Source organism: Calliphora vicina, chromosome 2, assembly GCF_958450345.1.
Source record: "Calliphora vicina chromosome 2, idCalVici1.1, whole genome shotgun sequence".
Lineage (NCBI taxonomy): Eukaryota > Metazoa > Arthropoda > Insecta > Diptera > Calliphoridae > Calliphora > Calliphora vicina.
This window is the reverse complement of record NC_088781.1, coordinates 41,393,667-41,407,743: the sequence shown is the minus strand read 5'-3', so window position 1 is coordinate 41,407,743 and position 14,077 is coordinate 41,393,667. Positions and strand designations below refer to the sequence as shown.

The 14,077-nt window shown below is 30.0% G+C and overlaps 1 protein-coding gene across 5 annotated transcripts in view; it reads left to right on the top strand.

The window, feature by feature from the left end:
• Pde11 (Phosphodiesterase 11) overlaps positions 1-14,077 on the top strand; it is a 220,252-nt gene that overhangs the window by 157,436 nt on the left and 48,739 nt on the right. For all 5 annotated transcript variants that reach the window (XR_010575924.1, XM_065499484.1, XM_065499481.1 and 2 more), the window contains one exon: positions 10,569-11,031. Coding sequence is in view for 4 of the 5 variants with exons in the window: in XM_065499484.1 (XP_065355556.1) it covers positions 10,569-11,031 (463 nt within the window). In the remaining variant the exon portion in view is untranslated. The remainder of the gene's footprint in view (positions 1-10,568; positions 11,032-14,077) is intronic.

Genomic DNA, 14,077 nt, shown 5'->3' with positions numbered 1-14,077 from the left:
ATATTAATTTTATATCAATAATTAAATATCACTCATACGTTTGGCAGGATTTAATTTTTTTCTTCTGTATTGTAATTGTATTGTAATTTTCAGCCAAAAAAACTATAAAATGATAATAAAAAACAAAAAAAAAATAAATAATTTGGGTGAATGGCTTAAAAATTATGCATTTTTTCCAAATTATTTATTATTTTGAAACAATCAGCCCAATCATGAATAAAAAATTCGCGGGTGTTTTTTCCCTTTTCCCATTTTTCCTATTAAAATTCAGTGTTAAAAATGGGAAAAGGAGCCAATTCGGAGCGAAACGAACTGCTTATCTTTTGATTCCATGAACTAATCAAATCCAAAGTGAAGCGTATCCCAGAGAGAGAGAGAGAGAGCGTTCTACTACGATCGAATCAAATAGTAGTCAGACGGGACAATGTCTGGATATTTGGCTTTGGTGTCGATTCGGCTGGTTGGCCGGGCTTCACATACGATCTCTTACTGATTCGGTGCAAAAATTTTTTTCTTTGATAGTGTTCAAGCATCATTACGGACATGTAAGATCGTCTTTGAAGGTCTCTCGGCTTCAATTCGTATGGTATCCAATTTCCCTGCTTTTAAATGAATTCTGCTGCTCGCAAACGTTTTGAAATTGCCGATTGAGTTGCTTGAAAGCTCTTGTTGAGTTTGACAATCATCTTCATGAAGTAGTGCCTCCAATTCATGATCTTCAAACTTTTTTGTTTGCTGAATACTCAACCATAGATCTGGGCTTACAATATTCAAAGACCACAAGAAGTTAAAACTAAATAAATCAAGCCTAAATTATATTAATTTTAAACGAATAATAATGAATCGATTAAAATTATTCGTTGGCTTTATTTTATTTTTCAGACAATAATGTGAAAATCACAATCAATTAAATTTTAGCATTATATTCGAAAGAAAACCTTTAATATTTTGGCGAATAATTTTTAATCGGATATTTATTCGAATATATCAGACTTGGTTCAATTATTTTTTATATAATGTTAAATAATGGCACGAATAAAAATTAATCGATTCATTTTATTCGAATAATTTATTGGATTAAATAAATTATAAAAAAATTTCAAGGCTAAATTTTGATAATTTAAACGAATAAAAAAATTATTCGTTTGTTTTTATTTTATTTTTCAGAAATTAATTATGTATATCCAAATAATTATTTGTAAAATTTCAATAAACTTCCTAATTTGCCCGAAAAACGTAAAATTTAAAAAATATACATAATTTAATCGAATAAAATTTTTTGTATTAAATATTCGTTTATCGTTTGTTTAAAAAACTAAAAAATTATGCAAATTTTTTATTATAACCATTCTTTGGTAAATGTAAACCTAAATCAAACCTAAATTATATTAATTTTAAACGAATAAAAATTAATCGATTAAAATTATTCGTTGGTTTTTATTTTATTTTTCAGACAATAATGTGAAAATCACAATCAAGAAAATTTCAGCATTATATTCTGAAATCGTTTATATTTTTGGTGATTAATTTTTATTCGAATAGCAGTTAAAGTTTTGTTCAATACACAACGCACAACACTAAATATTGTATATTTTTCGCATTAAAGATTTCCATTAAAAAATTACTTCCTCTTAGTATCTATATAGAGTTTATGTAAATGATAATGAAAAAGTAAGGCAAATATCATATTTCCTTAAAAAGATCAATATGTATTTATTTCCTGTTTACCAAGGCGTATGATTTATGTCCTTAATTATTAATATTCCCCAACACTCATACGCACTGCAACCGCATGCATGTTCCTGCATTATAATTTGTTACATTGAATTCAACAATATTTATTTATTTTTTTATTTTTATTAATACATGTCTGTGATAAAATTACATTCTCATTAAAAATAATATTTGTCATATAATTTTTTTCTTTGCTTTAATGATAAATATTTTCTTAATTTTATTTGTGTGCTTAATATAACATTAAGCTGGGAAATTGTTAAATTTTGCAACAGCTGTGTACTGTGCGTGAGACAATGAAATAATATTATTAATAAGAGACCATATTTTTTAATTTAATTAATGAAGGTTATAAAAAAGAGGGAAAATATTAACAGAAAACATGGCAGTTTAAAGGTTATAACAGAATGTGTTCTTAATAAAAAAAAAATTAATAAAACAGTAAGAAAGGCCGACCATATAATACCCTACAGTGAGTAAATCAACAAAAAAAAACAGTATTCGGACGGGACAAGATCTGGACTATAAGACGGGTGACGAAAAACTTCCCAAGCACTTCATTCTAAATAGTTTTTAACAAGTATTTCATAATGTGGTCGAGCATTGTCATGACTTAATATTACGGCTTCGAATCAATTGCGTTCGGTACAGGTTCCTTGTGATGGGTTTGTCACCTTGTTTGCAGCTCATAATTGATAGGACCCTTTTGCTTCAACCAAATACAAAATATTAACTTAGCGAAATGGATATTTGGCTTTAGCGTAGATTTGGCTGATTGGCCGGTCGGTGAAAAAACGATTTTTTTATAATGCTCAAGCATCATTACGGACATGCAAAATCGTCTTGGTATCTCGGCTTCAATTCGTATGTTACTCTGCTTTTGATGAATCCAGCTGCTTACAACCATTTTGAAATATCTGGTTGAGTAGCTCTTAATGATTTTGCAAGCTCTTGTTGAGTTTTACAACAATCTTCATGGATTAATGACTCCAATTCTTGGTCTTCCAACTTTTTTGGCTGGCCTGGGCAATTTTTGCCTTATGTGCCAAAATCACCACTTCTGAACAGCACAAACCATCTTTCGCCCGTTGAAATCGATGAAACAAATTTACCATAGGTTTTGTTGAGCAATCGATGTGCTTCAGCGGATCTCTTTTTTAAAATTAAAGAAGTAAAGCAATATGACGCTTTATTGGTACAAAATTCGACATTTTCGAAGCAAAAGAAAAACACTGTGGTTTACACTATAATGTTCCATTACTAAGTGAGAATAAATGACAGATATGCCTTCAACATGACATATTAGTTATTAAAACCAAAAACCGAGTTCAAAAGATACGCCATCTAATGTAAATCTCGTACTTTTAAGATATCTCCAATCATTCACCAGCTACCGAATTATATCCAAAGTAAATAGTTTCTAAGCCTTAGTGGAGCATTAAGTAAGAATTGACTTTGCAATGACTAACTTTTGAGTGACAAAATAACTACTTCATAACAGAAATGTGAAAGAAGCATAAACTAACTACATTATAGACTACTTAGATACACTAGATTACCTGGGATGTGTAAAGTAACCAGTGTACTTCCCTTTTGCATTATAAAATACATATAGAGTCAAATTAACATAAAAATCTAAAGTCAGGCTTTTCAAAAACATTTAAACATATGTTAATTGAAGTTTATTTAAACCTTTTACTTTGCTGTTTATCAAGAATTATTTACTAAATGTTAAAATACACATTTAAAACTTTAAACAAGTAAGAAAGTATGGTCGGTCAAGACCGACCATATAATACCCTACACTAAGTAAAAGAGCAAAAACATTTTTCTTTTAAAATTTCAATAATTTATATTTTTTAGTGATTTTCGGAAGTGGGCCTTATATGGGGGCTATGGCTAATTATGGACCGATCACCATGAAATTAGGTCGTGTGATTTATGTCTATATGAAAGTTTACTATGTTGAATTTTGTGAGTATACCAACATTTTCAAGCGATTTATGCACGTTAAAGTGAATTTCGGAAGCGGGTCTATATGGGAGCTATGACTAATTATGGACCGATCGTAACAAAATTTGGTGACATGAATTTTGTATATATAAGACTTATTTGGAGCGCAATTTGTGGAGATACATTTATAAATTAAACATTTATGACCGATAAAGTCCAATTTCGGAAGGACATTTGTATGGCGGCTAGGTGAAATAATGGACCGATTTCAGCCAGTTTCAATAGGCTTGGTCCTTGGGCCGAAAAAATAATATGTACCAAATTTGATCGAAATATCTTCAAAATTGCGACGTGTACTCTGCGCACAAGGTTTACATGGACAGCCAGCCAGCTAACCAGACGGACGGACGGACATCGTTCAATCGACTCAGAAAGTGATTCTAGACTAATATTTTTGGGCATTACAAACATCTGCACAAACGCATAATACCCTCCCCACTATGGTGGTGTAGGGTATAAAAAAGATTGCTCACTTTCCAATAATTCAAATTATACTATCAAATACTTAAAATTGTTAACATCTCATGATGTTCAAACCACAAATTCTACAATATTTGCCAAAAAAAAGTACTTATTCTTACATCTATCTATCGTCAGCCATATCATCATTAGTCTTATACCTACTATTACTTGTAATGTAAAATATTTTAAATACAAAAATGCCTTTTTCTCTGTCTAAATGATGTACTACTGCTTACAACATCTATAAAAGAACAAAAATAACAAAATCCTACTTTCAATCTTGTAAAAAGAAAAAAAAATTTATTAAACTTTGTCACAAATGTAAGAATTTTGCAAATGTTGGAAATGCAAATGTATTCAAATGATGGGTAATAAAATGTGGATTAGGAGGGCAACATTTGTAAGGATTCCAATAAATAATTCAGCTTATTTGGCACAATATAAAATTGCCTAGCTTAGTTATGTTGAGACGACTCAACATTTTTGTGTTAAGTCATTGCAATGCGGATAAGTGGTGGTTATTGTGTTCTGCATTTCAAGAGTTATGTTTGTTATTAACTTTGTATGTCATGCCGAGCATTTTTAACTTTTTGCGGTTCGGTGGTCACTTTGCTAACCACCTTTTCTAAAGTCTTTAAAACATAGTTTATTGGCATCTAGGAGGGCAACATTTGTAGGGATCCCAAGAAATAATTTATCATGTTTGGCACAATATAAAATTGCCTAGCTTATGCTGAGACGTTATTATGTTAAGTCATTGCAATGAGGATAAGTGATGGCTATTGTGTTCTGCATTTCAAGAGTTGTGTTTGTTTTACCTTTGTATGTCATGCCGAGCATGTTCAACTCTTTGCGGTTTGGTGGTCACTTTACTAACCACCTTTTCTATAGTCTTTAATACATCGTTTATTGGCATATAGGAGGGCAACATTTGTATCGATCCCAAGAAATAATTTATCATGTTTGGCACAACATAAAATTGCCTAGCTTAGTTATGTTGAGACGACTCAACATTGTTGTGTTAAGTCATTGCAATGCGCATAAGTGGTGGTTATTGTGCTCTACATTTCAAGAGTTGTGGTTGTTATTACCTTTGTATGTCATGCCGAGCATATTTAACTCTTTGTGGTGGTGGTCACTTTACTAACCACCTTTTCTATAGTCTTTAAAACATAGTTTATTGCCATCTATTGGCATTTTGCTAAACAATTATATTTTTTTAGGTCATTGTTTCTTTTTTTTTTCTGCAAAACTTTGCCGAAAATATATAAATTTTAAAATATTGTAAAAATCAGTTTTTTTAAGAGACTTGCACGCATTCAATAAAAAGCACAGAGTGTTTATTGTTCAACGAATTCAATGATACCTTGCTATTTTGTTAATTTGGTTTGAAAATTATTTCAAAACAATTTATGCGATTATAATAAATATTTTTAATGTCAACCGTTACGGTGGTTAGTGAACTAACCACCCAATTGTTTTGATTTTAAATTTATACGCCGTGACTGAAAGAGTTAAAGAGCGCGGCATGACTTGACAATTTTTGTTATAACGCTTGTAGCCCTGTTAAACTATTTATCTTGTGATATATTATGATCATTTAACCAATTTTTACAAATTCTCCAAATTGTTTTCTTCAAAATGTAACTATCCTTAATGTGTTTGTGTAATGTATTCTCTATTGTAAAGCTTAAATGGGGTAATTTATGTGTTTATGTACGAATACTTACATATGTGGTTGCAAAAGTACCAGATCTTGAATATTTTTTTTTTCATACATTTTTCTGTTTATCAAAAGACATGTAAATATTGCCTGTAATTTGCCATAGTAACATTTTACCTTAAATATCATTCAACAATTTGTGTATTTCATTCTTCATTTCTTTTAAAGTTTATTTGCTTGTGTACTTGTGCTCATGCCAAAGTATTAAATATTGACAAAATACTTTCAAGTATTTACAAAGGTATTCAAGAATGAAAAAAATAATGAAATATTTTTGTTAAACAAATATGTAAATACATGAATATTCTCTCTTGTATATGTTTAACAAAACAAAAAAAAAAACCTAGATATTACAAATGTACATTTTGTGTACAAAAAGTAACCATGTTTCATTTTAATGTTTTTACATTTAAATTACATTTTGTCTGTTTTGAACTAATGCTTTTTAGGGTCTCTGTGTTGGTATGTAAATAATTTGTATTTGCATACATTTTCCCCTGATATGATATATTTCTTTGAATTATATTTTATTTGTAAAATTCTTGAAAATAAGCCTACAAAATTGTTGCCAAAGATGTAAGGTATTTTTCATTGTATAAAATATAGCCATTATAATATTTCCATTTATCAAATTTTTTACTTAGCAAACATACTATATTTAAATGTACATTCATTTGGCAAAAATATTAAAAGAGAAAATGAAATATTTGATGAACTACTTAAATATTTATATGTATAATGTGTGACAAATATCAGAAGGTGTATCTTCTGTCATACATTGCAAGCCGAACTAAGTAAGACAATGATTGATTAAAATATAAATATTTTATATTATTTCTAACAGTAATATTTGGGTTTTTTTGGGGAAAAAGTTTATGTCAAGTTTAAAATTCATGGAATTGTAATGATTGCTAGTGGAAAAATTGTTATTTAGTTGAAATAAGAAAAAAATATTTTTAAAAAAAGTTTCTAAAAAGAAGTTAATATTTTCTCATTAAAATCAAACTAATTACTTACACAGGGCAAAAAAATGAAAAAGAGGTTTATACTCATACAGTACAGCACAGCCAACATCAACTGTAAAAGCTGCTAACATTAGAATGCTCTAGTAATAGAAAATTCTAATTTTGTCCGTTAGATAATTCATGAAAGTTCTAGATGAAGATGTTAGAATTAACATAAACTTTTAAACTACTACACAATTTTGATGGATTGTAGTTTAAGTAGTACAAATATGGTCCAAATTTAAAATTCTATGGTGAGGCTTTTTTTAAAAAAAAATTTATTAAAATTGTTAATTTTTTCCACATAATTAATGATAACTCAAAAACAATTAGTCCAATATTATTAAAAAAAATTAGAAAGATTGACAAAATTTACCTAACCTTTAATCTGTTTATATATAGCATTTTAATCGGCTCAGTAGTTTCGAAATTATAATAAGAAATTGAAGCAAAAAATATATTTTTTATGTGAAAATAGCTATTTTTTGTTTAAAAAAAATCATGAAAAATCGAAACTGGCAGAAATTATTCAGATTTATTGTTTTATCACAAAGCCACATGTAATAAGAACAAAATGAGATATCGATCATAAAAATCGATTGATTATTTTCGTATTTATTTACAATTAAGTGAATTCGTTTATTTTCACAAAATTTTAGTTTTTTTGTTTGATATACATAAAATTGAGTAGTTAGTGTTCTTCTTTCGATTGATTGCATTTTGAAAACATTTTCCCCATGCTATGTACAAATTTTCATATATGTATATGTTGCGTTTCAATCGGCTCAGTAGTTTCAGAATATAATAACAAATTTAAACAAAAAAATAATTTTTTATGTGAAAATAGCATTTTTTTTGTTTTAAAAAAATCATGAAAAATCGAAAACACCAGAAACATCAGATTTATTGCTTTATCGCAAAGCGACGTGTAATAGGAACAAAATGAGATATCGATCATAAAAATCCATGGATTATTTTCGATTTTATTTACAATTAAGTGAATTCGCTTATCATAATCTCTTCGAAAACGTCAATATTGGAATTTAGGCTACTGTCAGTAATATTTACTGCTTAGAAACAGATTTTTTTATAAATAAGAGGGTCTTACGAAATGGCGAAAAGGATTTTTTTTATGGGATACTGAGTTAGAAAAAATACTCAGTACAAGTTCAGAAAGTGATGATGAATGTGAAGATTATAGTTTTGATGAGGAACTTCCAGACAATATCGAAAAAAATCTTAGAATCCAGCATTATTGTTTGACATGCCTAGAGAGAATAAAGGTCGTGTCGGACATATGTGACCGACGTGGCAGTCAATGTGTCAAAGTATAATTTGGTGAAGGTTATATAAGATTCGGAATATAGCTCTCTTACTTGTTGTTTTCATTATTATTTTATTTTTTTCTTTATAGAGCTGCTTGACTATTTCGAATTTGAATTTTCTAGTATTTTTTACTTCGAAATTGGAAAATTTTTGAAATTTGCCTCAAACAAATCTAAATTTTTTAAGAACTCTCTGAGTTTAGAGATTATTTTAACAGATTTAAAATATGTTCAAACATAAGTTCAAATTTTCGAACTTAAATTCGAATTTTCACCCGGTTTATGCATGATCTAGCGAATAACTGCGAATTTTCGAACACAGTAATCAGGTGTATGCATAAATGCCAAATTTCAGCCTATTCAGGCAACGGGTTAAAAATTCAGTTACAAACTAACATATTGTTACGAAATTGCATTATCAATTTGAATTTAACGCCTGTTTCAACATCCACCATCTTTTGTATGGTGGATATTATCAGCACAGTGCTGTCAAAATCAACTGTCAAATTAGTAGCTTTGATTAACATTAACGCTACTGAAAGCTCTAGAATTAGAACATTCTAGTTTTGTCCGTTAGATAATTCATGAAACTTCTAGAAAATCTTTTGTAAGGTGAATGTTATCAGCACAGTGCTGTCAAAATCAACTGTCAAATTAGTAGCTTCGATTAACATTAACGCTGCTGAAAGCTCTAGAATTAGAAAATTCTAGTTTTGTTCGTTAGATAATTCATGAAACTTTTATAAAATGGCACTGTGTATATAAATAGTAACAGCAAGTTGCAGTCAGTAATTTTATAATAGGCAATATTAGAATTAACATCAACAGCATTACCATCATATTTTTGTATATTATAAAGTTTGTTTTAAAAGTGTGTGTATTTACACTGTTGTGTAAATTTAAATAAATAAATAAAGTGTTGTTGTTACAATTTTTAAACTACTGATTACTTTTATTTGCAATTCAAAGAATACGCTTTATTCAAAGGAAATAAACCATCGTTTTTAAAAGGTAAAAACGTAACAATATGCAGTTAAATGAAAGCTTTTAATAAAATGAATAGAGCTTCTCATAAGTAGTAGAATAATAATCCTAAATAATCTTCATCATACAATTAATATTTCGATTTGATGGACTATAATGATTCCTCTTCTTTTGTTTCAAAACCTTTTATCAAGATGTACGGATTATTACTACAATACAATATTAACTACATCAGTTTTACCATGACAATGAAAGTTTCGAATATTTTTTACTTCTTGGATCAGCACTCAGGTGATGACCCCTACTCAAGCAAAGCATTATGTTGGAACTATGGAAATAGGTTATGGGAGAGAGGAAATAGGTTATGGTGTTAACTTAATTTTTACACTCATAGATGTATTTGTATACAATTTAAAAGACTCTATTTTTAACAAGAAAACAGATATTGGGCTATCTCTTTGCAGCTAAGACGGCTGTTAAACATTCTCTTTCTAGGTAGTTTTTGACTATTGGCTAGATTCCCTTTAGCACACATTAATGTTAAAATAACTAGCTAAATAATCAGTTGGGAAGGCAATGATTCAATTGTCCTTGTCATATGTAGACTACTTTGAACTAGCTAACAGAGTGTATCTATGTAGTCTATGTAGGATCCATTTAATTTCTTGTGATGCTAAATGTTAGCTAAAATCACCTAGATTGGAAATGGAATTTACTGCTACCTTAGTCCATTATTTTTTCAACATTTGCGTTTCCATTGAACTTGTATTTAACAAATATTTGTATTATTGACTGAAACTTTTCGATTTGCATTTATATTAAGATGAATTTCTGTGATACGAAATCAAGCTACAGTACTACGGTATTCATATTGTAAACATTTGTTACATTTTAACAAAAAAACTTTTCATTGAAATTCCTAAAAGCGACTAAACACTGAATTCAATTTCAAAAGTTGTGCATGTATAAATAAAATTTACATATGAATAACAAACAAACTAGCAAACGAACTACATAGAGAGAGAGAGAGTTGCAACAAATAAAACAAAATAAAATAAAAGTTTGCAACATCCACATGTAGTAAAATAAAGGCGTTATTTACCAAAAGCCACGAGTGGTGATGCATAAAAACAAACTAACAATCTAACAAATAGTAATATAGAAAATAGAAAATAAAGCAAAATAAATTGAGACTATTGTAAGCTAGAGAATATATTTTGTATTTAAATTCCTTTTGTATAACAAAAACTTTAACATTACACTAAATAAAGAGAAAATCATTTTAATTTATTTTATTTTTTTTTTATTTTATTCCCTTTTTAGGTTTACATTTGCGCAGCATTGAAGAACCCACAACAGCTCAATTGTTTACACTAAATAGCCCACATTGTTATAATAATAGTAGTAATAATAGTAATAATAGCACAAGTAGTAATAATAATAGCAGTAGTAATAATACCAGCGGCAGAATGCCGGCGGAGCTGGGGGGCACAGGTTATGGTTCCGAACAAAATCTCTTGTTAAGCAGTCGAACCGGTGTCCCCCTGGCCATATATCAGCATCATCACCAGCAGCAACAGCAACAACATCAGCATCAGTATCAGCTACAACACTACACCACCAACAGCCATCATCATCCTCATCTCTATCAACATCAGAATTCCAATTCCTCAACAACGTGTCTAAACCCGCTCTCATCACCACAACGTCTCTATGATCCGGAATATTCACGCATGGAATCGTGGATGGATGAAAATCAAGAATTTGTACAGGATTATTTCATTAGGTAAGTAAAAGAGAAAAGTTAGTAATTAATAAAGAATTTGGTTCAGTATTTCAGTATTGTATTTGAAGTTTTTCTTTTCAAATCAAATATTTAACATTTTCTTTTGTACATACATATTTCATCATCATATTTTGTGTGGTTTATACTTTCTCTGTTATTAATCATTTCTTTTGATTCATGTCGTTCACGCTTAATTGGGTTTTGTATTTGATTTAATTAAATATTAATTAAGTTAATTGTTATAATGCTAAAGCATTTAATACAATATCTACAATATCTCAAACACAAAAACCAGTTCCCAGCTAAAGGCAAAATATTAGAATGAACAGAAAATTGCTTAAATTAGTATAGTATAGACATTTTTTCATTTGGAGTTGCCAAAAATTATGTCCTAAATAAAGAACAAATTTTAAAAATTTAAATCGTTTCAAATATAGTTTTTTTTAATAATAATGAATATAGTTTTTTGTTGTACTATTGTCGCCTTGTTGGCCTCGTGAAAGGTGTCAAATTGCGGGACCTTGGAGGCCAATTGACAGGTCCATTTCTTGAAATGAAGTTATCGCCAAAATTTTATTTCAATAAATCGATGGTTGCTGTCGCCGTAAGCTAAGTCATCCATATTCTCACGCGAAAAATCATCGATCATGGTGCGGTAATGATCTCCATTGATCCTAACACCAAATGGTGAATTTTTTTGGTTGTAATTGAGTCTGTAGGATCTGATCTGGATTTTTCTCACTCCATATGCCGCCATTTTGTTTATTAACGAACTCGTTGAGCCAAAAACTAGTCTTATTAGCCACACTGAACACAATTTTGAGCGAATCGATGATTGATTTTCAAAGTATATTTGGATAATTTGGTAGCGTTGTTCAAGCGTCAATCTATTTGGTATTTCCCTTGTTAAATGCAAGATGTCTGTTCAGCGGATACTATATGAATCTGCACAAACGAGGTCTACTTGGCCCGTATATGATGCCAGCAGGACGAACCTACTTATGGAATTTCGTCGTGAGCAAATAACTGTATAATTGGGACACATGCTAGGAGATTGGTCCTACGGTACAATGCTGTCATAATGAAGAAGAGGAGGAGACGGTGTCCCACTTATTTTGCCAATGTCCGGCTCTGATAAACTTGAGGGAACGCATCCTCGGAATACCATGCCTAGATAAGCTATCAAGGATGAGTCTTAGACGAATCTACTCTTTCATTAGAGACGTATAATTAAAACCCAGATGTTTACACCTTGGGTATCGCAACGGAATCAGTTTTGAATGGACTCAAGTGAACTGCTTGAAGAGTGGCTATCCATGGAACCTAACCAAACCTAAGACAAAGAAAGCCATATTGTTGTAAAACTCAACAAGAGCTTGCAAATTATTGAGAGCTACTTTAGCAGCAATTTCAAAACGTTTGCGAGCAGCATGGTTCATCCAAAAGCAGGAAAACGAATTTAAGACCTTGATAGGCGATTTTGCATGTCCGAAATTACGTTTGAACGGTATAAAAGAAAATCACTTTTGCATCGATTCATTACTTGCGATGAAAATTGGATTCATTACGATAATCCGAAGCGTAAGATATCGTATGTGAAGACCGGCCAACCAGCCGAATCGACACCAAAGCCAAATATCCATGGTTCTAAGGTAATGCTTTGTATTTGATGGGATCAAAACGGTGCTATCAATTATGAGTTGCTGAATATGCCCAGAATATGCAGCTAGACATGAAACTGTAATATTCCAACTAGAGTGTTCAAAAAACCGGAAAATTTTAAAAACCGGTTTCCGGTTGAAAAATACGCTAATTTAAAATTTTTTAATTACTAAGGCAATTATTTTATATTTTACGAAATATTGCCAAATGCTACAATTTTCTATAAAATTAATCAATATTTTTAAAAATGGCATCAAAGTTTTTCAAAAATATGTTTAAATGAGCTTTTGAAAATATAGTTCATTAAATCCGGTTAACCGTCTTACAAAAGCCGGTTTTTCAAAAAACCGAATGTCAAAGAAAACCGAAACCGGTGGAGTTTACAAAGATGAAAAAACCGGTTGACCGGTTTTGGATACTCCAATTCCAACACTCGGCCACATGTTGCAATACCTGTCAAAATCTATTTAGAATGATGTGGTTAGGAAGTTTTGCCTCACCCGCTTTATAGTCCAGACCATGCCCTGTCCGACTACTATTTGTTTTGATCGCTGCAGAACAGAGTATCTAAAATTGGCTTGATTCGTTCTTGGCTCGGAATCCATATTTTTACGTTTTTACCTTTTGAAAACGGTGGTTTAATTCCTTTAAATAAACCGTATTCTTTTGATTGCAAATAAAAGCAGTTTAGTAGTTTAAAATTGTAATAACTCTTTATTTATTCAAATTTACACAATAAATCTAACTAACGACAGCAACTACTGCCACTATTTATACACAGCGCCGTCTTCCTTCCAGTAGCTTCATGAATGATCTTAAAGCAGAAAACTAGAATGTTCGAATTCTAGAGCTTTTTGCAGCTTCAATGTTTAGTGTTTAGCCATACTTACAAACAATGCTAATAACTGCGTGCTTTCGACATTGTTGATAAGTAGAATCTTCTACTGATGGACATGTTTATAAACATGATGAATGTTGCAAGTAGTCGTTATAGACCGCTAAATTCAAATTGATAGTGCAATTTTGCCTGAAAGATTGAAAAAGGTCATAGCTAACAATAGATAACACTATGAACAAATGTATACTATACAAATGTTTCAAAATAAAAGATTAAATTTTAAAAAATTCTCAATATTTAATTAAACCTCTGTGGATAAATTAATATTAAAAATAATTTTTAATTGAATTTGTTTATCTAACATCTAACATTATGTTTTAACTAATAGTTATACTGACAGTTTTTATACAAAAATAATTTTAACCGACATTATAACTATTAGTCTTCGTACTATTAGTTATTGATGGTTATAGTAATAGTTTTTAAATTTTAAATTTTTTTTGGAAAATATTGCTACTTTGACCCAAAACTCGAAAGTTCAAATAA